Source organism: Lagenorhynchus albirostris, chromosome X (genome assembly GCF_949774975.1).
Source record: "Lagenorhynchus albirostris chromosome X, mLagAlb1.1, whole genome shotgun sequence".
Lineage (NCBI taxonomy): Eukaryota > Metazoa > Chordata > Mammalia > Artiodactyla > Delphinidae > Lagenorhynchus > Lagenorhynchus albirostris.
In genome coordinates this window covers 37,399,317-37,423,745 of record NC_083116.1, presented here as the reverse complement: position 1 = coordinate 37,423,745, position 24,429 = coordinate 37,399,317, and the positions used below count along the sequence as shown (strand labels likewise).

The following is a 24,429-nucleotide window of genomic DNA, read 5'->3' as shown; positions in this document are numbered from 1 at the left end:
AATGATAAGCTATGTGGCAAACAGTCTCCATATGGAAATTACTCACTCATTATACTTTGTTTATGAAAATATCCTTGAGACAGAGGTTGGGAAGAAAGGGGTTGAAGCCCATTTTAAACTTCAGCTCTTTATCAAGCATTTGCCTAACCTTAGAAAGGAAGTATAGGATCCCCATATCCTAATAGGAATCATTCCCAAATATTAAAACCTCAGTACAGTTCCTAAGGTGCTAGGAAAAAAAGAATTTGGGGCTTTCTGCCACGTAATTCCTTTATTCCTCAAACATTCATTATGTTCTTATTCTGTGTTTATTACTACTTGAATCGTTAGAAACACAAAGGCATAGACTCTGCTCTTGAAGATCTCAGAGATTGTTCTCTACTATAAGAAAATCTAGGTGGTATCACCATGATAGTGTTTATCTCAACCGGAACTTTTATGAATATGTAGCACTAATGTTTTGGACCAATAGACCATAGTCAAAACACAGCAAGCAGACCACAATAAAAGTTCACCCACCAGATATACTTACACCAGTGGCTGGGTATCAGAACTTAGTGACTAAACTATAGGAGAAATTGGTACAGCATCTTCAAGGCAACATAGTGACCAATAATAAATTAATAAGGCTAATATCCATCAGGAAAGAACTATAAGAGGAAGAAAATGTGCTTAATACTGAACATTGGAATCATTAAACAAAAAAGAAAAAAATGATGACTTTGGAAGCATTTAGTTTACCTCATATGTTACTTTTGTTCAGGGCCGCATCTAAGGTGCCTTGGGAAGCTTCATAAACAAGGTGACATTTGAACTGAATCTTTAGGGAAGGATGTTCCAGGTAGCAGAATTACGTGCAAAATATCATTGTGACAACTAGAATGGTGTGTTTGTAAATATTGAAACAAATAAGAAATAAAATATAATTTGCAAAAAATCTATATCATATCTAGAAATTAATAAAACAAAATGTGCCTAATGTATTTGTGGGAAAAATTAAAACTCTATTATTAACAGCTTGAAACTTGTGTTTTGAAAAAGGGTAGAATTAATTGGTTAATAAATCGTATGTGTAGATGGGAAGAGACAGTCAATTCTCCCCAGATTTGTCTGCAAATATACTGCATTTTCAGTGAGAATTCAAGTAGAAATTTTCTGGATATGACGTAACTGATTCTGAAACTTGATATTTAGCAAACATATGATAAAACATACTACAAACTCATTGTAATTATAACTTGTGAACCAACGCTAAAGGCTAGTGACTCAGCTATTTTTGTTTTTAATATCTAAACTATATTTATTCCTTAAAGGTGACATTGGACCAAATGGACAACCTGGGACAATGGGACCTCCTGGGCTGCCAGGAACAGGTGTTCAGGGACCACCAGGGCCACCAGGAATTCCTGGACCAATAGGTCAACCTGGTAAGATTGGAGTAAATGTGCATTTTGTAGCACTAATTATGTAGAGGTTGATTAGCCCCTCAATAAAGTGTAACCTATGTAACAGTCTTCCAGAAAACAGATTTGCGAGTTAACATGTCCACTTATATAATTATGTAAAAGTGAAAGAGCACAGATCACAAGAGCTACTTTAATCCCTGAAATTTCCCCTCCCTGTTAATTTAAAATTGATCTATTAACAACAGTGCAATTTAACAATTGCAGTGTGTTGCCATGGCTTATAATCATTGAGCTAGTCATAGCCTTGGAATCCCAGACCTTCTAGTGCTAATCATTTCAGACCTGAGTAGCTATATGGCATTAATAGACCTTTGTGGAACCTCGTAACATTTCTTAGCACATGAGAACTAGGGTTAAAAAAGTTCTTTGAAAAATATTTCTTAGGCATTCTCAATTTTTTTAATAAGATAAGTGAGTTTACTTGAATTTTCTCTTCTTTTGCCCATAAATCAGCATTTACTTTGCAACTCATAAGCACGCTAAGGTTTTTCTTAATATGAATACTCAGAAAAGTTTTGTCAGCTTGTAACCTAATAGAGAATCATATGATTCCTCTATGTTTGTGTGAGAGCTTACTCGAGTTTGTGGATTCTGAGACATCTGGTGATGTGAATTACTTTTATCTTAATCTAGGCAGGCATAGTAAGGGCCACACTTGGGCCAAGATTATGTTATTGCAAAGCACTATAATAATATATGAAATTAAAACAAATATGGAACATTTCATCATTCCTTCACATGAATACATCGGATGACTTAAACGCACCGTTCAGATATACATACATTGACTTTGAAACAATGGAATATATTTTCTGACCTTAATTGACAATAGGTATTTTGTTAGTTATTATGCTAAACATCTAGAAACACTGATTAACAATATAAAAGCCTGGAAAGTAAAGGTTATTTTTGCTTATGTCCTATTTTAAACATTTATTTTATGGCACATTATACCGTTTTTTTAGTGGCCCCCTAACGTCACTACTGATTTAGAAATAAGAAAACTTACAGTGTTGCTTTGAACCAGCTTGTTAAAAAGTAAGTGCTTCACCATTCATGAGAAAATCATCTGTCCAACTAGCAGAGGGATCTTGAGAGAAAACAATTAATTTTTAGGTTTGGCCATTATAGTCTTGGCCCGCTGTTTCACAAAATGGCTAAAATGAATTTATCATTTCTGTTGTGTTTTGTCATTTATTTTATTTCCCAAAATTGCATGAGGTTTTGGAAGCATTTTGAATTCTTAAATCACAGCTTAGCAAGAATAAAAAGAGACCACTGTTAATACCAATATGAACAAAATAAAAATACATTCATTTGTGCTTTATGCCTTTTCAAATTTAGCTAATGCTCTATGATGTTTCATTCATCTAATGTTGTTTCTTTTTAACTGATGGATATATAGGTATATTTATAAAGTCCATATAGAATGGGCAGGGGGGAAAGTAATGATGCTGAATTTAATCTCATCTCTTCCTTCTGTAAACATATATTTTGCTACAGAATTGAAGATCTTAACTAATATGGTTCAACAAACAAATGAAGTTAAAGCAACTGCCATGAAAATGTATTGAATGCATTCTTATTAATATAGAAATGTTCTCAAATCACAATTTTTTTTACCAAAGGATGACCACATTTTGTATTTGATAATAGCAACATGTACTCACTTTTAAAGTAAATTTTATTTGTATCACCAAAGCAGAATATTATCTTAGTCCATTTCAAAAATACCATAATTTCTGTTTGTACATCTCAATAACAGGATGATCAGCAAGGCTACTACTAACATCTTGATACACCTGACTTATACTGCATGGCTGAAATTCTAACTACCAATTTTTTTCTAATAAGAAGCTTATTAAATATACTTGCTGTGTTTCATTTTGTAGTAGAAAACTTAATGCAAAGTATTCTATGTTGTCATTTCTCCAGAAATATATGCTTTTCAGGCTTTTCTTTTGACTCCAGTTTTCTATTATTTAATTAAGCTTTACTATTTGTCATTCTCTTTTCTGTAGCAGGCTGTACAGTTTAATGCATGTTTATAAGTTAAAGACCTGTTGAATATCAATTCCTCATTTGGCAGTAGGGAAATAAATTTTTTTAAAAATGCTAAGGGACAAGAAGCAAAATGCTTTTCACCCCATGCCCTAGTAACCCAGGCAGAAATGGAAGTTTTTGGTTCTTATTATTTGGTCTGGCCAATAACTAGAAGATAATTGCTTTAGTCAATCGTTTTAGAGGTCAGTTAAATATACTCAATTCCATGTCTACAGATAATACCCTAACCTGAGTTAAATGTGGTGTAACACTTGCCCAGCCTCAGGAACACGTGCATGGCTGAATCAGCTCAGGCTCATCACCACTAATGTGAATCAAAGGAACAAGGAATTAGTCGTGTCATTTTTATAGATGAAGGAGAGTACATTGTAGTTTTCTAACTTTTTTTGGCTATAAAACCCTTGGGCTGTGTGTGTGTGTGTTTGTGTGTGTGTGTGTGTATGTAAAGTTTTCACAGATAATGCATGCTTTTGGAATTTTCTCTTTTTTCCCATAAACTCATTCCATTTGGCTGCAAATAAATTTAGAGCATTATACACCTCTAATGTACTTAGCCTCTGTAGATATATCCATATAATTCCTTTTATTGTATAAGGAGATTCAGCAGAGCCTTTGAATTTATATTGACTTTCTTCATTCTGGATCTTACCAGGATGCCAATTCCTGACATAGTCATGGAAAAGATCTATGCTGTGAAAAACGCAGCATAATATCTGTTACTACTACTAATGACAATGCAGAGATCTTTGCCTAGTACATGTAGTTTGCTTAATCATAGACTGCACTAATAATTATTGAGTTATCTGTACCTAACCTGTTACAGTATAAAATCAAGTTTATTTTTAAATTCTAACTAACCTTTACGAGCTTAAATTCCAAAGTGATCATTCACAGCAATATAAAGATCAGAGATAAACAAGAGTGTAAAGCTGATCTTCATCAAAAAGTATTACTTTTTGTGAATGTAAATATTTTATTATGTCCCTGTTGGCAAACACATTTATAGTATATGTTATATGAGCATCTGAGGAAATGCCTAAAATACATTTCTTTACTGATTACTAATATATGTTAGTAATGAATCAATATCTAATAAATTCTATTCGTAGACTTTTTGTTCTAATCTTTACATGGTTAGTTTTGTTTCCTAACCTAATGAATCTTTTTGCAACTTGCTTCTGCTTGGGTGGTTCATCTTACTGCTGAACTATAACTTCCTGCCTCTTGAACTTCAGGTCTACCAGGTACTGTAGTTCTCTCTCAAAAGCCTTATCTTTTTCTTTTTTAATATTGAGAATTTATTATACTAGTGCAAATAGAAAATATCATTCAAATATAATAGGATCATCGTAAAAGATGCAAGAGATATTTCATGAAAATGGTTCTGAGAAACTGTAAATAGGATATTTCCTTTGATTTATTATCTTTTGAGCTCTATTGAGGTATAATAGACAAATAGAATTGTAATATATTTCAAATGTACAATGTGATTATTTGATATATGTATACGTGGTAAAAGAATTTTCACAATCAAGTTAACACATCCATCACCTCACATATTTTCTGCGTTTTGTGTGAGAACCCTTAAGTTCTACTCTATTAGCAAGTTGCAGTTATACAATACAGTATTATCAATGATAGTCACCATGTTATACATTAAATCCTCAGACCTTATTCATCTTTTTTTTTTTCCCAAAAGCCATACCTTAAAGCTTTAAACTTGGAAAACAAACAAGATTTCTCCAGATTGAAGTCTTTGGTTTCTTTTAATTATTTTGTAGAACCACTCTCTTGGAGCATATTTCAAAGGACTAATTAGTTATCTTGAAAACTCAGCTATTAAAAACTACTTGGGCTGTAATATAACAATAGACAGTGATTCATATAGGGCTATAATTGTACACATGATTAGGTATCTCATCATATTTAATAAATATAATAATATAAAATATCTCTCCCCTTTTAATAATCTTTTTACTATGAAATGGCAGCATTGGAATCATCACTACTGTACCAACTAAATGGAATTCTCTAATCTTCAAAGTGAATTTAATCAGTTTAAAGGCATGCTGGTATATGACATCAAACAGGTCTTAAAATGCCAGTGTCTTGCTCTCTTATAAAAATAATTGTCTGTGAATCTTCAACAGTAATAAAATTAGGTCTTATTGTTGAAGGGATGCTTGGAATGGTCACCTGTTTCATCCCGCAGCTTTCAGTCAGTTATGGCACATCCCCATTTAACAGATGAGGACCAACAACATTAAGTGACTTAATAAGTCACGTAGCTGATAGGTATTGGAGTGTGAACTTGCACCATGTTTGTAGTGTAATTCTTTTCACTAAACATATTCTTTTTTAACCACCTTGTTTCCTGGAGTATATTTTTGCAATGACATATTTTTTCTATAAAATCCTGGCTGGATTACTATGAAACAAAAGTTAACAACAAAGACTAATAATAATGTATTATTAAAACAACATGTAAAACAAAGCCAAAATAAAGTCAAAAGGGCCCATGTAACTTACTTATTCAGTAATTAATCTTTTTATGGATTACAGAAATACATCTTTATAATTCATAATACCTTAGAGCAATGCAAATCCAAGTGTGGTCAATGGACCAGTGTCGAATTACAAACTGTTTGTTACCAGTCTGCACTGGAATTAGAAGAAATAGAGAGTAAGCATTTAGAAACTTTTATAGCAGTTTGACAATGTTATTATATTTATTGAATATAATAACCAAAAGGTAGGATTGTATTTTATATGTCTTTAATTTTTTTATTTTAGTATTTTAGTAATTTTTATTGTATTTTATTTAAAAAATAGTCCATGATGGACCAGGAATTAAGAAAAGATTGATCGTTCATGAGAAATAATTTCAGAAGCACCTTCTTAGAGAAATATACTTGAGAATCCTAAACTTTTATTGTTGGTTATTTTCTGTGCATGATGCCAAAAGTGTCTCTAACTCACTGTTAGGTTTGTTATATACAGGATTCTATCACTTGTTTGCTAGAAAAATAACCAGATACATCTCTTAAAACTGCTTCAATACTTCTTAATATTGGTTTGTATTAAATAGGCTTGCATGGAATACCAGGAGAGAAGGGGGATCCAGGGCCTCCTGGATTTGATGTTCCAGGACCCCCTGGTGAGAGAGGCAGTCCAGGGATCCCTGGAGCACCAGGTCCTATGGGACCCCCAGGATCACCAGGGCTCCCAGGAAAAGCAGGTGCCTCTGGCTTTCCAGGTAATTTTTAAGTCTTCCCTGATTTTGGATTCAGGAAGTTAAAACTAATATGACTCTGATATATTATCCTCTTGTACTTTTCTGGATTGACACTGTCCTTTAAGAAAAAGTGTTAAATGTCTTTGATTGTAGGAAACTCACTTTGCTATTTGCATTACACTTTTTCTGTCTGAGGGCTCCAGTTATATATTGCTGTGTAACAAATGACCCCGAAATTTAATGATTTAAATCAACCTTTTAATTTTGCTCAAGGTTTGCGGGTTAGGAATTAAGGGATGGCTTGCCAGGGTTGTTTATCTCTGATCCACATGGCATCAGCTGGAGTGGTTGGTGTTGAAGGATCTACTTCTCTGACACCTGAGTGTTCATTGGCCTCTTCACATGGTATCTAATTATCCATAGAGGTACTTCGTGTTATGGTAGTATCAGGGTAGCTGCTCTCCTTCCAGGGCAGCTGGCTTCCAAAAGAGAGAATCCCCAAAACTGAAAGTGAGTGTACTAAGAGCCACAGATGGAAACTGCAAGACTTCTTATGATCTAGCATTGGGAGTCATACAGTGTCACTTAGTCAAGGGTAAGGCACAGAGTCATCCTAAATTCAAGGGGAGAAGGCTACTCTAGGCTGTGTATACTGGGAAGTGTGGTTCATTTGGGGACCATCTTTAGAGACTAATTACCACAATGATATAGGCAGTAGTGGTCACTAAGGTTACAATAGTTGGAAAGGGGTGAAACTTAGTGCCTTCCCTCCAAGATTCAATAGTTTTCCAGTTGACATCTTTAAACTTATCTTTTATCTTTCCAAGGTCAAGGAAAGGTAAAAGATACTTATCGATATTCTTAAAAGGTGCCAAAGGTGAAATGGGTATGATGGGACCTCCAGGCCCAACAGGACCTTTGGGAATTCCTGGCAGGAGTGGTGTTCCTGGTCTCAAAGGTAATATTCAGGGTTTGCTGGCAGATGCATGAAAGAAAGAAAATTAAATATTTTACTTTATGTCAATATAGAATATTTTTATTTGACTGCTTTAAAATGAGCAATGCTTACTTGTATTTTGTTTCTTGTATTTTCATGGCATTTAAATAGGTACTGTTTTAAGTTTGGTGGTATGCTTAGCTTGAATACTATGAAACATGGTAAGTGCTTAGCTCAAAATAACAGAATATAGGGATTAAATTTTTACTTTTTACAGTCTTTGTAATTGTCCAAGAATCCCAGAAGAGAGATTGTTATTTGAGTGTAAAAGTGTGTGTGAGCTCGAATTATTTATAGACAGTAAATAAGGTGCCTAAGTGTTTTGGGTGGTCAGTGGCCTACCCAACTATGTAACATATGAATAATCTTTATATATGCATTAATCCTGGACGGATAAATCTGATCTGCTGTGTCTTCCCCACACATGTTGTGTTTAGGTGATGATGGTTTGCAGGGTCAGCCAGGACTTCCTGGCCCTGCAGGAGAGAAAGGTAGTAAAGGAGAGCCTGGCCTTCCAGGCCTTCCTGGACCAATGGATCCAGATCTGCTGGGCTCAAAAGGAGAGAAAGGGGACCCTGGCCTACCAGGTGAGTGAATGCATTTATTTATTAATGTGTTTCCTGCTATATATGAATTTTAATTTTTAATAGCATGGAAAGTGACTTGTAATCCAGGGCTCACCAACAAAAGGCAGTTAGGTGCATCAAATTTTGGTAATGAAAATTAATTTTCACTGATCAACTTTTGTTTGAGTATTTTCTTTGTAGTTTATCTGTCACAAACTATGAGGTTTTAAAATAGACAGTCACTTTCAGGCCTTCCAGAAAATAGTATATAGGATGTGGTCAAGAGAAAAAAGATCTATAGCCAGAATGACTTGGAAAACAGATTTCAGTGTTTGGAAAATTTGCTGGTCCTTTAAACTTTTTCGCCTTAAAACCAGATGAGGATGAGTGGTACTTTGTTGCCCTGCAGTGTTTTGATATCCACATCATGCTTGACTTTTACGTACAGTTCATTGTTATTCTACCCTGGAAGAATAAACAAGTATTGGACTTTGAACAGCCAAGCTCAGCTCTGGGGGAGGTCGCTGAAAGTAGGTCTAGGGAATGACTGTGTTGTTACAGTTATTTTATTAGAAGCAAATAAGGTATGAAGTGTAACAGGTTTTTAACATTTAAAAGTCCTTTTTTCTTTTTATAAAAGTATAATATATTCATAACAAAGCACCAGAAAATATGAATAAGCACAGATCAATAAATAATACACAATCCAATCTATATAGAATAGTCTTTCAAACAACATGGAACTTTAAAAACTATATATGTTTATTTGCAGATCATAGTAAAGTTTGTGACTGTGTTGTAACCATTACTACTGTCAGTCCGCGTGTGAGTGTGTGTGCAGGTGTGTGTGTACACAGATGTTATAAGCTTCCCTATGAGCAGGACCTGGTGGAATTTCTCCTCAAAAAAGAGTGTTAAGACATTACTGTATACAGTCATGAAAGAAGCAAAGCCACCTAATTTTTATTCTTGTTAAAATGAGATACTTTCTTGACTTACTTCTTTCAAGGCTTCTCTTCTCTTTCCATTATGCCTTCTGCAAAACAGAGGCAGTAAACTGTATTTGCCTGTGATATAGGGTTATTAAAGATAGTTATAGAATCTAAGAGATAGCTTAGAGATAATCCTCCCCAATTCCTTCATTTTACAGTGTAAGAAACTGAGGACCAAAGAGGAAAGTGACTTAATTATTGAGTGCTCTGCAATTCTTAATGGTAGCTAAATAAAAAAGTGGGGGATTTTAGTGAGTCCAGTGCTGTTGGTTCATACTATATCAGAATATCACTGTATTTCATTCATATTTCAGAGTTTGGTTAGCTTGCTTCACCAAATTTATTTAATGATATCAGCCTAACTTGTCTTTCTTATACTCATCCTTGGAAGGTATTCCTGGAGTTGCAGGGCCAAAAGGTTATCAGGGTTTGCCTGGAGACCCAGGGCAACCTGGACTGAGTGGACAGCCTGGATTACCAGGACCGTCGGGTAAGTATGATAAACCACCTGTAGCAATTGGGTGGTTGATCCTGAACCCTGGAACAAAGTAATTATGTATTTATCATGTGTGATGATATTTTGAATCTGGTCATGGCAATATGCTTGGGTAGCTACTGAGATACGGACCTCTCCTTAACAAAGATGTTGCCATTTGGCCCAAGTGTCAACAGACAAGATTTGTAGAATATTTTGCTTTGCTCAGTTTCTTCTTTTTGTGGCATCAGTATGTATGCAAAATCAGAAGTACATCCAAGTAAGGTGCTGTGTTTTATTTATATACATTGCAGCATATGTAAATAAGACAGGTTATCTGGTAGGAGCCTGAAGAATTCACCCTTTTCAGTTCTCTGTCTTCAGATAAGTCAATCATTAAACCATGTAAAACAGATGGCTGCCAATTCTATTTTTAAAAGTTTCTAGGGATAAAAATTTCACAGTCTACCTTGGTAATGTGTTATAGCATTAATCACTCTTACAGTCAACATGGATTTGTTTTTCTTATTTCTAATAAAACTCTTTCTTGCTGCTTCTTAAGCCATTTTCTTTTAGTTGGGCCCCTAAGGAATAAAGAGTAGCTCATCTCCATCTTTGTAGGAGCCCTTTAGGTCAGTTATTCTGTTCTGGACTCTGTACTGCATTACCTTGATGTAGTAGGAAGGAGAAATTATCTCCTTTTCTATCCTTCACATATTTTGCATTTTCTTCCCCAAGCTGGAAGACAGTGTGAAAGAAAAAATAAAAGAAAATAATATTTAAGGCAACATTGTGGTCCTTGGAAAATACCTGGGTGACACCACAGAGCTCAAGTATCTAAGCTCTGGGAAGAATGTGTAAGCACAACAGCCATGACTGTTGAGGGGAGGTAGTCCAGTACTTCTCCATCAACTCTTATCTATCCCTGGCCTAATGTGCTGAGGGTGTATCATGATAGGTTACCACTTTCCTCTTCTGGTCTCACATGATCAGGCTGTACATGGGAATGCCACTTCTGAATCTTTTAAAAAGAGTCCCTTTATATTGGATTTGCCTGTGATAAATATAGTAAGGTACTTACTTATACACAAACAACAAATAAGATTTCAGGTGATTGGAATAGTTTTAGGGCAAGAAACAAGGTGTCTTGGTGAAAGTTTTGCATTTTTAAAATAAATTTGTATTAGGAAACCTCTGTTACCATGATTATATTGTAATGTGTTCCTAAAGAGATTTCTTAGGTAACTCTTAACTGTTTTATGCTGAGTTAGATCTGTGGAACTTAATCATATGTTAAGATTTAATCCATTCAATCTCACGCTTGCATTTTAATTACAACCCATACCAGGAAACCAGGAAACCTTAATATTGCTGAGTTGTCTTAATTTTACCAATTTGACTTTTGTAGGTCCCAAGGGTAACCCTGGTCTCCCTGGGAAGCCAGGACTTACAGGACCTCCTGGACTTAAAGGAAACATAGGCGATATGGGCTTTCCAGGTGAGTGATGAAAATTTCCCAAATATTTAGTTCCTTAATGGAAGATGGTTCACTATCTTTGTTATTAGAAATGAGACTGGTGTTGATAGAGTCAAACAGAGACAATATCTAAGGCAGTCAGTGGGTAGAGCTCTCTCATTACCCAAATATTTGAAGTGTGATTTAAGAGACAGAGCTTTAGAAAGAATTCACAAACTTACATTGTTTTCTCCAGCATACCCTTTCACTTAAACTTCCTTGAAAAATAGGCTTTTATATAATCCTGGTTGTAAAGCTCATTATTATATATATCAGAATTTGAAGAATTCTTTTTAAAAGTCTTTTTGCTTGGTCATGTGCATCATATATATCCCACAAACAATATTTTGTAAAAGATTGCATATTACATGTTTCTAACAGGCCCCCAGGGTGCAAAAGGGTCTCCTGGACCTCCTGGAGTTCCTGGACAATCTGGATCCCCGGGATTACCTGGACAGAAAGGAGAAAAAGGTGATCCTGGTATTTCAGGCATTGGTCTTCCAGGTCTTCCTGGCCCAAAGGTAATCCTCCTCAGGCATATGCCTGAGCAGATATGATTTTTCTTTAACATTGTACTCGTTCCTAATTCTTACTTAAACTATAGAATGACGTGGTATAGGCTGGGCAAGAAGTTCATTCCTTCTCTTTTCTCCTGTATTGTAAGGAGATGTATTTTAGGTTTGCAGACAGTCCAAAAAAAGGGGGGGAAATCTTTCTGATTTCTTTATTTTCCCTCTATCTTACTCTTTGAGCATGTTTCAGTAACCCAAAAGCATATTTCTGCCTAGTTTGGGTTTTTTTTTTCCTTTTTAGTGATGGAGTTATTGGTCTTTGTCCTAATATTATTATTAACTAATTTGAAGAGGCTTATAGGCAAAGTAACTTATAAAATTAATGAAGGTGCAGTAGTATTCTTAACTGCATATCTGAGGTGGTTCTCCGAAAACAGTTTTACATATCTCTCTCTGTCCCTAGTCAATGTGAAAACTTTGGTGGTATTTCTCAAGCAGTCAAATCTAGAACTTGTTTAAGAATCACTGGACTCACAAATGTTTGATAACTGCTTAATTCCATGTAAAAAGGTAGTAATTGCTATTGATTTGCAGAAGTATTTTATAACTAGCAGAGAGGTATCCATTGTCTAATATATATGTTGCAAGTATTTTCTCCCAGTGAATTGTTTGTCTTATAACGATGTTTAATCATTCAGTTACAACACAAAACCTGAGAGTATTAGAAAAGGAATTGTGTTGCTCAACTTCCATGAAAGTAGTGAAAGTTCCCACTGAGATAAGAAGTTATTGAATAACATTTTAAAGATAATTTCTTTTTAATAGTATACAAAAACACTATATTTATTTTCTTTCTTTTTTTGGCTGCATCGGGTCTTAGTTGTGGCATGCGGGATCTTTTATTTGTTGCAGCGAGCGGGCTCTTCGTTGGGGTACGCAGGCTTCTCTCTAGTTGTGGTGCACGGGCTCCAGGGCACGTGGGCTCTGTAGTTTGTGGCACACAGCCTCTCTCATTGAGGCACGCAAGCTCTGTAGCTGTGGCACATGGGCTTAGTTGCCCTGCGGCACGTGGGACCTTAGTTCCCCAACCAGGGATCGAACCCGTGTCCCCTGCATTGTGAGGCGGATTCTTTACCACTGGACCACCAGGGAAGTCCCCAAAAAGAATATCTTTTGATTGCCCAGTCCATCAACTTACTTTAAGAAGTAATCAAGAGAAATTTCTGCATATTAATTGTGGATTAACAGTATAAAGTTTATTGAAATGAATCTTAATTTTTTCTATTTAAATTTTATCAGTAATACATGAACACATATTTTACTAATAATACAGACATATCAAGGGCAAAAGTGAAAATCTCCTTTATAACACGTCTTCTTTATTCCATTCCCTTCCCCATAGAATCCACTGTTAATAGTTGGTGTGTAAATTTGAATCCCTTGCAACATATTCTCTTTCTCTTTCTCTCTCTCTTTCTCTCAATACACACACACACACACGCACACACACGCACACACATATATACACACAGAATTTTGTTTTTTCTATACTTTGTGCATATGTAGAATCATAGAATACACACTATTCTGTATGTTACCTTATCACTTATGCCTTTTAATATTTCTTCTTTCAGTATATCTTAATCAGTTTTCTTCCTCAGTGTACATCATTGTTAATGGCTGCATGATATCCTACTTCTGTTGCAATTCATATCATAATGAACATTCTTACACATACCTGTGGACACATGTACAATTATTTATACTGTAGAGATTCTTAAAAGTGAAATTGCTGGGTCAAAAGATACGTGCATTTCAATTTTTGTCTTTTTAAGTTTTTATATTAATAGTAACAAATTAGATTGATTTTAAAAACCAACCAGCGCACCGTAGTGTATACAGAAGTAGAAATATAATGTTGTACACATGAAACTTTTATGTATAATGTTATAAATCAATAAAATCAACCAGTATGAAATGATGTAAAATGAGAACTCTTCTTTCCACACATTTACATACTCCAAATCCACAGTTCTTCCCCAAGGTAACCACGTTTAGTAGTTCCTCATGTATTTGTACAGAAAAGGCTTTTTACGCATATATATGTTTGTATATATGATAGGTATTTCATCAATTTTAAGACTCAGTTTTGTACAATTCAAAATCTCTGATATTGAGGTGCATCTCACAATGGGAAACATCTTACGATGATAATTAGAAGCATTTTTCCCTCAGTTATTGATGCATGGAATGATGTGGCATCTTCGAATGGAAGTTATATTTTTATTTATATGCATGAAATCATATTCAGTACTATATATCTGCTCTGGACCTAGTGGTCATAGTTTGTAGATCTTAGCATACTTGCTTTATCAGCCTATAAATATACACCTCATTCTTTTTCATAATTATAAAGTATTTTCTGTTTAGGTTAACCATAAATAATTTAACCTATTATTAGTACTGAAGTTGTTTCTATATTTTCATGATTACAAACATATGTTGCACTGAAATTCTTATCCATATCTACATAAATATCTTAAGATTATTTGGTAAATATTGCCATAGAATAAATTCTGAATAGATTTGCTGGAATCCAGCATACATATGCCTTTTTGTTTTTTACATCTTTATTGGAGTATAATTGCTTTACAATGGTGTGTTAGTTTCTGTTTTATAACAAAGTGAATCAGTTATACATATACATATATCCCCATATCTCCTCCCTCTTGCATCTCCCTCCCACACTCCCTATCCCACCCCTCTAGGTGGTCACAAAGCACCAAGCTGATCTCCCTATGCTATGCGGCTACTTCCCACTAGCTATCTATTTTATCTTCGGTAGTATATGTAAGTCCATGCCACTCTCTCACTTCGTCCCAGCTTACCCTTCCCCCTCCCCGTGTCCTCAAGTCCATTCTCTACATCTGCGTCTTTATTCCTGTCCTGCCCCTAGGTTCTTCACATCCATTTTTTTTTTTAGATTCCATATATATGTGTTAGCATACAGTATTTGTTTTCTCTTTCTGACTTACTTCACTGTATGACAGACTCTAGGTCCATCCACCTCACTACAAATAACTCAATTTCGTTTCTTTTTATGGCTGAGTAATATTGCATTGTATATATGTGCCACATCTTCTTTATCCATTCATCTGTCGATGGACACTTAGGGTTGCTTCCATGTCCTGGCTATTGTAAATAGAGCTTCAGTGAGCATTGTGGTACATAACTCTTTTTGAATTATGGTTTTCTCAGGGTATATGCCCAGTAGTGGAATTGCTGGGTCGTATGGTAGTTCTATTTTTAGATTTTTGAGGAACCTCCATACTTTTCTCCCTAGTGGCTGTATCAATTTACATTCCCACCAACAGTGCAAGAGGGTTCCCTTTTCTGCACACCCTCTCCAGCATTTATTGTTTGTAGATTTTTTGATGATGGCCATTCTAACTGGTGTGAGTTGATGCCTCATTGTGGTTTTGATTTGCATTTCTCTAATGATTAGTGATGTTGAGCATCCTTTCATGTGTTTGTTGGCAATCTGTATATCTTCTTTGGAGAAATGTCTGTTTAGGTCTTCTGCCCATTCTTGGATTGGGTTGTTTGTTTTTATGATATTGAGCTGCATGAGCTGCTTATAAATTTTGGAGATTAATCCTTTGTCAGTTGCTTCATTTGCAAGTATTTTCTCCCATTCTGAGGGTTGTCTTTTTGTCTTCTTTATGTTTTCCTTTGCTGTGCAAAAGCTTTGCAGTTTCATTAGGTCCCATTTGTTTATTTTTGTTTTTATTTCTATTTCTCTAGGAGGTGGGTCAAAAAGGATCTTGCTGTGATTTATGTCATAGAGTGTTCTGCCTATGTTTTCCTCTAAGAGTTTTATGGTGTCTGGCCTTACATTTAGGTCTTTAATCCATTTTGAGTTTATTTTTGTGTATGGTGTTAGGGAGTGTTCTAATTTCATTCTTTTACATGTAGCTTTCCAGTTTTCCCAGCACCACTTATTGAAGAGGCTGTATTTTCTCCATTGTATATTCTTGCCTTCCTGGTATAAACCCCACTTGATCATGGTGTATGATCCTTTTAATGTACTGTTGGATTCTCTTTGCTAGTATTTTGTTGAGGATTTTTGCATCTATGTCGATCAGTGATATTGGCCTGTAGTTTTCTTTCTTTGTGACATCTTGGTCTGGTTTTGGTATCAGGGTGATGGTGGCCTCGTAGAATGAGTTTGGGAGTGTTCCTCCCTCTGCTATCTTTTGGAAGAGTGTGAGAAGGATAGCTGTTGGCTCTTCTCTAAATGTTTGATAGAATTTGCCTGTGAAGCCATCTGGTCCTGGGCTTTTGTTGGTTGGGAGATTTTTAATCACAGTCTCAATTTCAGTGCCTGTGACTGGTCTGTTTATATTTTCTATTTCTTCCTGGTTCAGTCTCGGAAAGTTGTGCTTTTCTAAGAATTTGTCCATTTCTTCCAGGTTGTCCATTTTATTGGCATATAGTTGCTTGTAGTAATCTCTCATGATCCTTTATTTTTCTGCAGTGTCAGTTGTTACTTCTCCTTTTTCATTTCTAATACTATTTTTTTAAAGGATCTTTTTTTTTTTAGATGTTGGGGGTAGGAATTAATTAATTAATTTTTGCTGTTTTGGGTCTTCATTTCTGTGCGAGGGCTTTCTCTAGTTGTGGCAAGCAGGGGCCACTCTTTATCGCGGTGCGCGGGCCTCTCACTATCGCGGCCTCTCTTGTCACAGAGCACAGGCTCCAGACGCGCAGGCTCAGTAGTTGTGGCTTATGAGCCTAGTTGCTCTGTGGCATGTGGAATCTTCCCAGACCAGGGCTCGAACCCATGTCCCCTGCATTAGCAGGCAGATTCTCAACCACTGCGCCACCAGGGAAGCCCTCTAATACTATTAATTTGAGTCTTCTCCCTTTTTCTCTTCATGAGACTGGCTAATGGTTTATCAATTTTGCTTATCTTCTCAAAGAGCCAGCATTTAGTTTTACCGATCTTTGCTATTGTTTCCTTCATTTCTTTTTCATTTATTTCTGATCTGATCTTTATGATTTCTTTCCTGCTGCTAACTTTGGGGGTTTTTTGTTCTTCTTTCTCTAATTGCTTTAGGTGTAAGATTAGGTTGTTTATTTGAGGTTTTTCTTGTTTCTTGAGGTGGGATTGTATTGCTATAAACTTCCCTCTTAAAACTGCTTTTGCTCTATCCCTTAGGTTTTGGGTCATCGTGTTTTCATTGTCATTTGTTTCTAGGTGTTTTTTTATTTCCTGTTTGATTTCTTCAGTGATCTCTCGGTTATTTAGTAGTGTAAGGTTTTGCCTCCATGTGTTTGTATTTTTAACAGATTTTCTTCTGTAATTGATATCTAGTCTCAACGCGTTGTGGTTGGAAAACATACTTGATATGATTTCAATTTTCTTAAATTTACCAAGGCTTGATTTGTGACCCAAGATATGACCTATTCTGGAGAATGTTCCATGGGCACTTGAGAAGAAAGTGAATTCTGTTGTTTTTGGATGGAATGTCCTATAAATATCAATGAAGTCCATCTTCTTTAATGTATCATCTAAAGCTTGTGTTTCCTTATTTATTTTCATGTTGGATGGTCTGTCCATTGGTGAAAGTGGGGTGTTAAAGTCCCCTACTATGATTGTGTTACTCTCGATTTCCCCTTTTATGGCTGTTAGCGTTTGCCTTACATATTGAGGTGCTCCTATGTTGGGTGCATAAATATTTACAATTGTTATATCTTCTTCATGGATTGATCCCTTGATCATTATGTAGTGTTCTTCTTTGTCTCTTCTAATAGTCTTTATCTTCAAGTCTATTTTGTCTGATATGAGAATTGCTACTCCAGCTTTCTTTTGATTTCCATTTGCATGGAATATCTTTTTCCATCCCCTCACTTTCAGTCTGTATGTGTCCCTAGGTCTGAAGTGGGTCTCCTGTAGACAGCATATATACAGGTCTTGTTTTTGTATCCATTCAGCCCATCTATGCATTTTGTTTGGAGCATTTAATCCATTTACATTTAAGGTAATTATCAATATGTATGTTCCTATTACTGTTTTCTTAGCTGTTTTGCTTTTGTTATTGTAGGTCTTTTCCTCCTTTTGTGTTTCCTGCCTAAAGAAGTTCCTTTAGCATTTGTTGTAAAGCTGGTTTGGTGGTGCTGAATTCTCTCAGCTTTTGCTTGTCTGTAAAGATTTTAATTTCTCTGTCGAATCTGAATGAGATCCTTGCTGGGTAGAGTCATCTTGGTTGTAGGTTTTTCCCTTTCGTCACTTTAAATATGTCCAGCCACTCCCTTCTGGCTTGCAGAGTTTCTGCTGAAAGATCAGCTGTTAACCTTATGGAGATTCCCTTGTGTGTTATTTGTTGTTTTTCCCTTGCTGCTTTTAATATGTTTTCTTTGTATTTAATTTTTGATAGTTTGATTAATATGTGTCTTGGCATATTTTCCTTGGATTTAGCCTGTATGGGACTCTCTGGACTTCCTGGACTTGACTGATTATTTCCTTTCCCAAATTAGGGAAGTTTTCAACTATAATCTCTTCAAATATTTTCTCAGTCACCTTTTTTTTCTCTTCTTCTTCTGGGACCCCTATAATTCGAATATTGGTGCATTTAACGTTGTCCCAGAGTTCTCTGAGACCGTCCGTAATTCTTTTCATTCTTTTTTCTTTATTCTGTTCTGTGTAGTTATTTCCACTATTTTATCTTCCAGCTCACTTATCCGTTCTTCTGCCTCAGTTATTCTGCTATTGATTCCTTGTAGAGAATTTTTAATTTCATTTATTGTGTTGTTCATCATTGTTTGTTTGCTCTTGAGTTCTTCTAGGTCCTTGTTAAACGTTTCTTGTATTTTCTCCATTTTATTTCCACGATTTTAGATCATGTTTACTATCATTACTCTGAATTCTTTTTCAGGTAGACTGCCCATTTCCTCTTCATTTGTTTGGTTTGGTGGGTTTTTACCTTGCTTCTTCATCTGCTGTGTGTTTCTCTGTCTTCTCATTTTGCTTAACTTACTGTGTTTGGGGTCTCCTTTTTGCAGGCTGAAGGTTAGTAGTTCCCATTGTTTTTGGTGTCTGCCCCCAGTGGCTAAGGTTGGTTCATTGGGTTGTGTAGGCTTCCTGGTGGAGGGGACTTGTGCCTGTGTTTTGAGCCTGGATCTTGTCTTTCTGATGGGCAGGTCCGTGTCTGGTGGTGTGTTTTGTGGTGTCTGTGACCTTATTATGATTTTAGGCAGCCTCTCCGCTAATGGGCGGGGTTGTGTTCCTGTCTTGCTAGTTGTTTGGCACAGGGTGTCCAGCACTGTAGCTTGCTGGTCATTGAGTGTACCTGGGTCTTAGTGTTCAGGTGGAGATCTCTGGGAGAGCTTTCACCGTTTGATATCACGTGGAGCTGGAGGTGTCTGGTGGACCAATGTCCTGAACTCGCCTCTCCCACCTCAGAGCCACAGGCCTGACACCCAGCCGGAGCACCAAGACCCTGTCGGCCACACGGCTCAGAAGAAAAGGGAGAAAAAAAGAAAGAAAGAAAGAAAAAATAAAATAAAGTTATTAAAATAAGAAATAATTATTAAAAATAAAAACAATTAAAAAGTAATAAAACAAAACAAAACAAACCAGACAGACAGAACCCTAGGAAAAATGGTAAAAGCAAAACTCTACAGACAACATCACCCAAAGAAGCATGCACATACACACTCACAAAAAGAGAAAAAGGAAAAATATATATATATCATTGTTCCCAAAGTCCACCGCCTCAATTTTGGGATGATTTGTTGTCTATTCAGGTATTCCACAGATGCAGAGTGCATCATGTTGATTGTGGAGATTTAATCCACTGCTCCTGAGGCTGCTGGGAGAAATTTCCCCGTCTCTTCTTTGTTCACACAGCTCCTGGGGTTCAGCTTTGAATTTGGCCCCACCTCTGCATGTAGGTCACCTGAGGGCATCTGTTCTTCGCTCAGACAGGACGGGGTTAAAGGAGCAGCTGATTAGGGGCCTCTGGCTCACTCAGCCCGAGGTGGGCATGGAGGGGTACGGAATGTGGGGCAAGCCTGCGGTGGCAGAGGCACACATGTCTTTGCACCAGCCTGAGGCGCGCCATTTGTTCTCCCTGGGAAGTTGTCTCTGGATCACGGGACCCTGGTAGTGGCGGGCTACACAAGCTCCCGGGAGGGGTGGTGTGGAGAGTGACCTGTGCTCGCACACAGGCTTCTTGGTGGCTGCAGCAGCAGCCTTAGCATCTCATGCCCGTCTCTGGTGTCCGCGGTGATAGCCGCGTCTCGCGCCCGTCTCTGGAGCTCGTTTAGGCGGTGCTGTGAATCCCCTCTCCTCGCACACCCCGAAACAGTGGTCTCTTCCTTCTTAGGCAGGTCCAGACTTTTTCCCTGACTCCCTCCCGGCCAGTTTTGGCTCACTAGCCCCCTTCAGGCTGTCTTCACGTGGCCAACTCCAGTCCTCTCCCTAGGATCTGACCTCCGAAGCCCGAGCCTCAGCTCCCAGCCCCCACCCGCCCTGGTGGGTGAGCAGACAAGCCTCCCGGGCTGGTGAGTGGTGGTCAGCACCGATCCTCTGTGCGGGAATCTCTCCACTTTGCCCTCTGCACCCCTGTTGCTGCGCTCTCCTCCGTGGCTCCGAAGCTTCCCCCTGCCATCCCCCATCTCCACCAGCGAAGGGGCTTCCTAGTGTGTGGAAACTTTTCCTCCTTCGCAGCTTCCTCCCCAAGGGACAGGTCTCGTCCCTATTCTTTTTTCTGTTTTTCCTTTTTTCTTTTGCCCTACCCAGGTACGTGGGGAGTTTCTTCTGCCAGCGTTCAGTAGGTGTTCTGTAGGAGCTGTTCCACATGTAGATGTATTTCTGATGTATTTGTAGGGAGGAAGGTGATCTCCACGTCTTTCTCTTCTGCCATCTTGAAGGTCTTCCTCTAATTGCTGCTTTTCCTCATTTTCTCGTGGAGTGTCTAACTTTTTTTCCCTTGTTGCTTAGTCTGGTTTCCCTTGCTCATAGGGGGCCGCATGCAGAGTTCTCGCACCTGGCCCTTCAGACCAGAGTTCCTCCTGGGAAATAACTGTGCCAACACCTCAGCTCTGGGATGGTGTGCAGAAGCCTGTATATTCCTTTTTAATATTGATAGTTACTGGCAAATTTTTCTAATTAAATAGCTCTACTGCTTGATACTCCCTTGATCAGTGTAAGAAATTTTCTATTTTCTCCTCATTTTACAAGTATTAGGTATTATCAGTCTTTCTAATTTTGCCAATCTAATGGGTAAAAAGTAGCATATCATTGTTTAAATTTGAATTTTCCTGATTCCAAGTGAGATTTCTTCTATGTATATCTGCTCAGCAAATTTTCTATTCATACTCTTTGCCTCATTTTTTAGGAGGGGATTTGCTTATGTATTTCCTATTGATTTGTAAAAGTACTTTATAAACACCAAAGATGCATCCATTGTCTATTATATATGTTGCAAATAGTTTCTCCCAGTCAGTTGCTTGTCTTACTACAGTGTTTACTGTATATTTCATCAAGTAGAAGTTTAACATTTTAACATAAACGAATGTTATACTCATTCATTCATTCAAAAAATACCTACTGAGTATGTATGATGTGCCAGGAACTATTTTAGGTGCTGGAGATAGAGTATGAGTGAAACAAATTCACTGCCTGCATGGAGTTTACATCTAGTCAGTGAACAAAATAAACAAAATAAATAGGTTTGTTAGAAGGTATTGCAAAATTAGAGTGAGGCTTGGGGATAAGAATTGCTGAGAAATGTTACATTTTTTAAAATAGGGTAGTAAGGAAAAGCTTCTCTGATAACCATTGTTTAAGTGGCTTCATGCAATGAGGGGGTTAGTCATTCAAAGACCCTGGCATTTCGAGAAATATAAATGAGGCTAGTGTGAATTAAGCCAAGTATTGAGGTGAAAGTCAGTAGGAGATGAGATCAGGTTGGTAATGGAGGGTAGATTATCTAGGGCTTTTTAGATCATAGTAAGGCTTATACTCCTAAGTGAAATAAGGGACAAGTGGAAGGAATAACATGATTGTACTTTAATTTAAAAAAAATCACAGCTCTCATTTTGGATATAAGGATGTAAGGATGAAAAGAGTGAGACCAATTATGACACTTTTTATTATTATTATTTTATTTTTATTTTTATTTATAATACAAACTAGAGATGTTGATAGCTTGGATCAGGGTGGTGGCAGTGGAAGTGATAAGAAACTGTCAGAATCTTAAGATATTTTCCAAGTCAAGTCAGCAAGATTTGTGTATGGAATATGAGAGAAGGAGAGATGTCAAGAATGACTCTAAAGTTTTTATCTGAGCAACTGCAAGAATGGAGTTGCTACATACTTAGATAGGAAAGATTTGGGGAGAAACAGATTTGGCAGGAAAGATCAGGAGCATAGTTTTCTGAATGTTATGAAGACTTCTATATCTAAGATTATAAAAAGAATCCTATATATTTTATTCCAGTACTTGCATGATTTTGTTCTTTATGTTTACATCTTTAACCCATCTGACTTTTTCTGTATGTTTTGCAAGGTGAGGAAGTATATATTTTTTTCCAAATAAATTATCCAAATAACCCAAACCCATTTGCTATGAGCTCCATTCTTTACTCATTGATTTGAAATCACATTTTAAAATTTTTCTAAATTTGTCTATACATATTTTTTTCTAGACTGAGTGAACTTTAACATCCATATAGTGCAACCAAAATTACCATAATAATTCATCTCTGAAACTATAATGGATGGCAGCAGAAAACCATGTTTCAACTGGCCAGTGTCCACAGTATATTCAACTCTTCAAGCAAGAGGCTAACTCTTAGTTTTTCTATGCATCCTACAAGTATATTTCAATAAGGAAATCTACACTAAATTTGGACATTTGCAGAGCTGACAAAACCAGGAAATCATGTATTTGAAGTATCCTACTCTTTCTTTCAGGTGGTATTATTTTATCTTAAAATGATGACATATTTAAAAAATAAGATTTTACCTCTCAGTTCTAATAGGCACAGGCAGTCCTTGCTTTGTACAGTTCTGATATGCACAAATTTGTTACCACAGTTTAGTTAAATAGCATCATTCCACAACAATATGGTTCAAATTTAATTTACCATGATATATTAGCTCTTCAATCCCTAAACCACTATGTAAATATCTACTGTGCATCATGATCAGTGAGCAGTCATTTCACTTCTTTCAAATTCTGTCAGTGATTCATCACTGTGAATCTATTGTTCCCATAATGCATTGACAGCAAAGCATGTAGGTGTGTTGCCTCTGTCTCTCATTGATAAACCAAACTGAAATTTAACAAAAATGGATAATCAAAAGAGAAAATTGACCAACAATGATGAAAGTGCAGTAAAAAAAAAAAAAGGAAAGGTGATAATACTGGAAATGAAATTTAAATCTAATGTAGATGGAGTTAGAGATGAAATAGCCAGCCAAAGGAATGTTGACACTGCCACCATTTGAGAGACTTTAGATGTGCAGCCAAGAAAGCTAGTGAAGTTGAAATGATCAACATATGAACTTGACTCTCTATACATGTATAACTGACAGGAAGAGGGATTTTAGTGTTTTGAGAAAAACTTTTACAGGTCATAGAATGATCATATTTTTCCCATTGATTTTTAAAATCTCTTTACATGGTTTCATCTTGCATTTTCATTTTTATAGTCCAATACTGTTATGCAAAATGAAGAGTGCCTGCCTATATTGTAAAGGAAGAGTAGAATAAAAGTTTCAGAAGACATGATAGTATGATTGGGGGATGTCAAGCATAAGAAAAAATTCTATAATTAGTGAGCTGTTAAGAAGTAAGGATAGTGGTAAAAGGTCAGATGGTAGTTTGTTTTACAAATGACACAATTTATGAGAGAGTGTCCTTGTTAGTCAAAAAGCATAATTAATATAGTACACTGAAAACCCTGGACAGGGAATCAATAGGCAGAACTTTGAGTCCCGAGTCTGTCTACATGACCTTGTAAGTCACTTAATTCTTTTGTATTTTCACTACTTTGTCAGTAAAATAGAAAGAAGAATTATACCTATTGCACAGAGTTATTGTGAGGCTTCAGTTAGATTTAAAAATACACTTTGTAAATTATAAAGCACTCTATACATAATGTTTGTCTGTGAGATGAGACAGCTGGGCTAGGTAGTACCTAAGATTTCTTCAACTCTTAAACTTAATGACTGTATTCTTTAAATGTGGCATAATATTTCTAACCTCCATTAATCCTTCTTAAAATCTAATCATACTACAGACTCAGAGCAATCCCTATCATAATCCCAGATAGCTTTTTTGCTGAAATTGACAAGCAGAAAGTCTTAGAAGAAAACATGATATATCTTCAGGACCTTGGGTTAGGGTAATTATTTCTTAGATATGACACCAAAAGCACAAGCAAACAAAGAAAAAATAAATGAATTGAACCACATTAAAATTTTATGCTACAAATGATGGCATCAGGAAGGTGAAAAGACTACCCACAGAAAGGGAGAAAATATTTGCAAATTATATATCAGTTAAGAGATTTGTATCCAGAGTATATTTT

At 36.4% G+C, this 24,429-nt stretch overlaps 1 protein-coding gene across 1 annotated transcript in view; it reads left to right on the top strand.

Annotated features, from left to right (window-relative positions):
• Nucleotides 1-24,429, top strand: part of COL4A5 (collagen type IV alpha 5 chain) — a 218,194-nt gene that overhangs the window by 156,367 nt on the left and 37,398 nt on the right. Inside the window, exons 30-36 of the mRNA XM_060137786.1 lie at nt 1,314-1,427; nt 6,619-6,786; nt 7,634-7,723; nt 8,200-8,349; nt 9,712-9,810; nt 11,204-11,293; nt 11,693-11,832. Coding sequence (XP_059993769.1) covers nt 1,314-1,427; nt 6,619-6,786; nt 7,634-7,723; nt 8,200-8,349; nt 9,712-9,810; nt 11,204-11,293; nt 11,693-11,832 — 851 coding nt within the window. The remainder of the gene's footprint in view (nt 1-1,313; nt 1,428-6,618; nt 6,787-7,633; nt 7,724-8,199; nt 8,350-9,711; nt 9,811-11,203; nt 11,294-11,692; nt 11,833-24,429) is intronic.